Below are 1,721 nucleotides of genomic sequence, written 5' to 3' on the forward strand. Positions count from 1 at the left end.
GCAAATATTTGGTAGATTTTCCATAATTTGTACATCAGCTATATTAAAGCCTACACTTTTGGGGTCACAAATAGTTTTCACAACAAGTTTTATTAGATTCTCATTAAGCAGCTCTTTCTCAAGCAGCTAGAAATAATAAGATAAAAATGAGATAGACAAGTACTTTTAATTTGAAAAATTTATCATTTACATTTATTTTTAAGATTTATCCTTAAATATACCATCTCTCTGTGAACCCCCCTGAAATAATATTTTTGTTCAATCTACATTTCATTTTTGTACAATTTTTCAAAAGTTAAAGAATCTATTTAAAGTGTATTATGTAAGCTATATGTTTATAGATAATAACTGGATCAAATTTTCAAGAACACCTATGACATTTATTAAAGATAGCTGAGGGGTAATAGTTCTACTATATTCTAACAGTATCTTCAGCATGCCCAATGACAACTAGTGGGCATAGTTTCAACAAACTGCTCATGATATTATCATCTTCATGTGGGGCAAAAATATATTTCTCTGGGCTTGCAAATAAACACCATGGAGTTCTTTAATCAGTAAATTAATTCAGCTCATTCAGGACAGTGCCAGAAAAATTACAAAAGGCGTTGGCCTGAATTTCAGAAGGCAGTCAACAAAGGCAATGTAGAATATGAAGACATTTTTAAAATGACACAATACTCTTTTACTATTATAATTCCACCCAAGCTATACCACAAATGTATCTTAAATCTATCTTATGTGCCCATAGTATCATTCCTAAATCAGAAAGTCTTATTCACTCATGCCTTACCTACCTTATACCTAGATTACTGCAATATGCTCTATATGAGGCTTGAAGCTACATCTGGTTGAGGATACGGCAATACAGGTAGTTATGGGTACATCACAGTACCATGCAGGTATTTATGGTACAGCCTGAGACAACATGCAACATCACTACTTTACAAAATACAGATTGAATGTGGACTTCCAGGTACAATCCAAGATGCTGGACCTTTTGGCACAGTATCCAGTCCTGTGCAAGATTGCTTATATCCAATTACTGCTATTTGTCTCATAAGATCTGATAGTTGACATGCTCCAATACCATTACTTAAGTATTATTTAATACAGGAGTCCCCAACCCCAGGGCTGTGGTCCATCCGGAACCAGGCTGAGCAAGCAGCGGGCACGCGCACACAGCTCCACTTCCACACCTGCTGCTTGCATGGAACCATACCCTCGTCTCCCTGCTGCCATCATTGGTGGTCCACAAAGTTGGAAAGGTTGGGGACCGCTGATCTAATAGAACCTAGGAGATATGCCTTCTCTATCATCATATCCACCCTATGGAATAACAGTAACCTTATAAATTTTGATGCCCACTGCTTTTTATTTTTATTTTATTTATTTATTTTATTTATTTATTTATTTCATTTATACCCCGCCCTTCTCCCGGAGGACTCAGGGCGGCTTACAGCCAGTTTAAAACAATCCCACATAAATACCAAATACAAATCTAAAATAATTAAAAATAAAAATTTGAATTGGCCGCTCTATTAAAATTTTGTTAAAACCAATTAAAATACCCCTAGGCCAGTCCTGCCTGCTGAAACAGCCAAGTCTTGAGGGCGCGGCGGAAGGAGGGGAGATCCGGAATCACCCGGATCTCTGGGGGCAGCTCGTTCCAGAGGGTGGGCGCTCCGACAGAGAAGGCTCTCCCCCTGGGGGTCGCCAAC

The 1,721-nt window shown here is 38.0% G+C and overlaps 1 protein-coding gene across 1 annotated transcript in view; it reads right to left on the reverse strand.

Moving 5' to 3' along the window:
* Positions 1-33: 33 nt before the first annotated feature.
* The window catches only part of LOC107299491 (DNA-dependent protein kinase catalytic subunit-like), a gene marked incomplete at both ends in the record, with an annotated part of 30,406 nt that continues 28,718 nt past the window's right edge, over positions 34-1,721 (reverse strand). Inside the window, one exon of the mRNA XM_015828846.1 lies at positions 34-126. Coding sequence (XP_015684332.1) covers positions 34-126 — 93 coding nt within the window. The remainder of the gene's footprint in view (positions 127-1,721) is intronic.

This window comes from Protobothrops mucrosquamatus, unplaced genomic scaffold (genome assembly GCF_001527695.2).
Source record: "Protobothrops mucrosquamatus isolate PMUCROS unplaced genomic scaffold, P.Mucros_1.0 scaffold5014, whole genome shotgun sequence".
Taxonomy (NCBI): Eukaryota; Metazoa; Chordata; class Lepidosauria; order Squamata; family Viperidae; genus Protobothrops; species Protobothrops mucrosquamatus.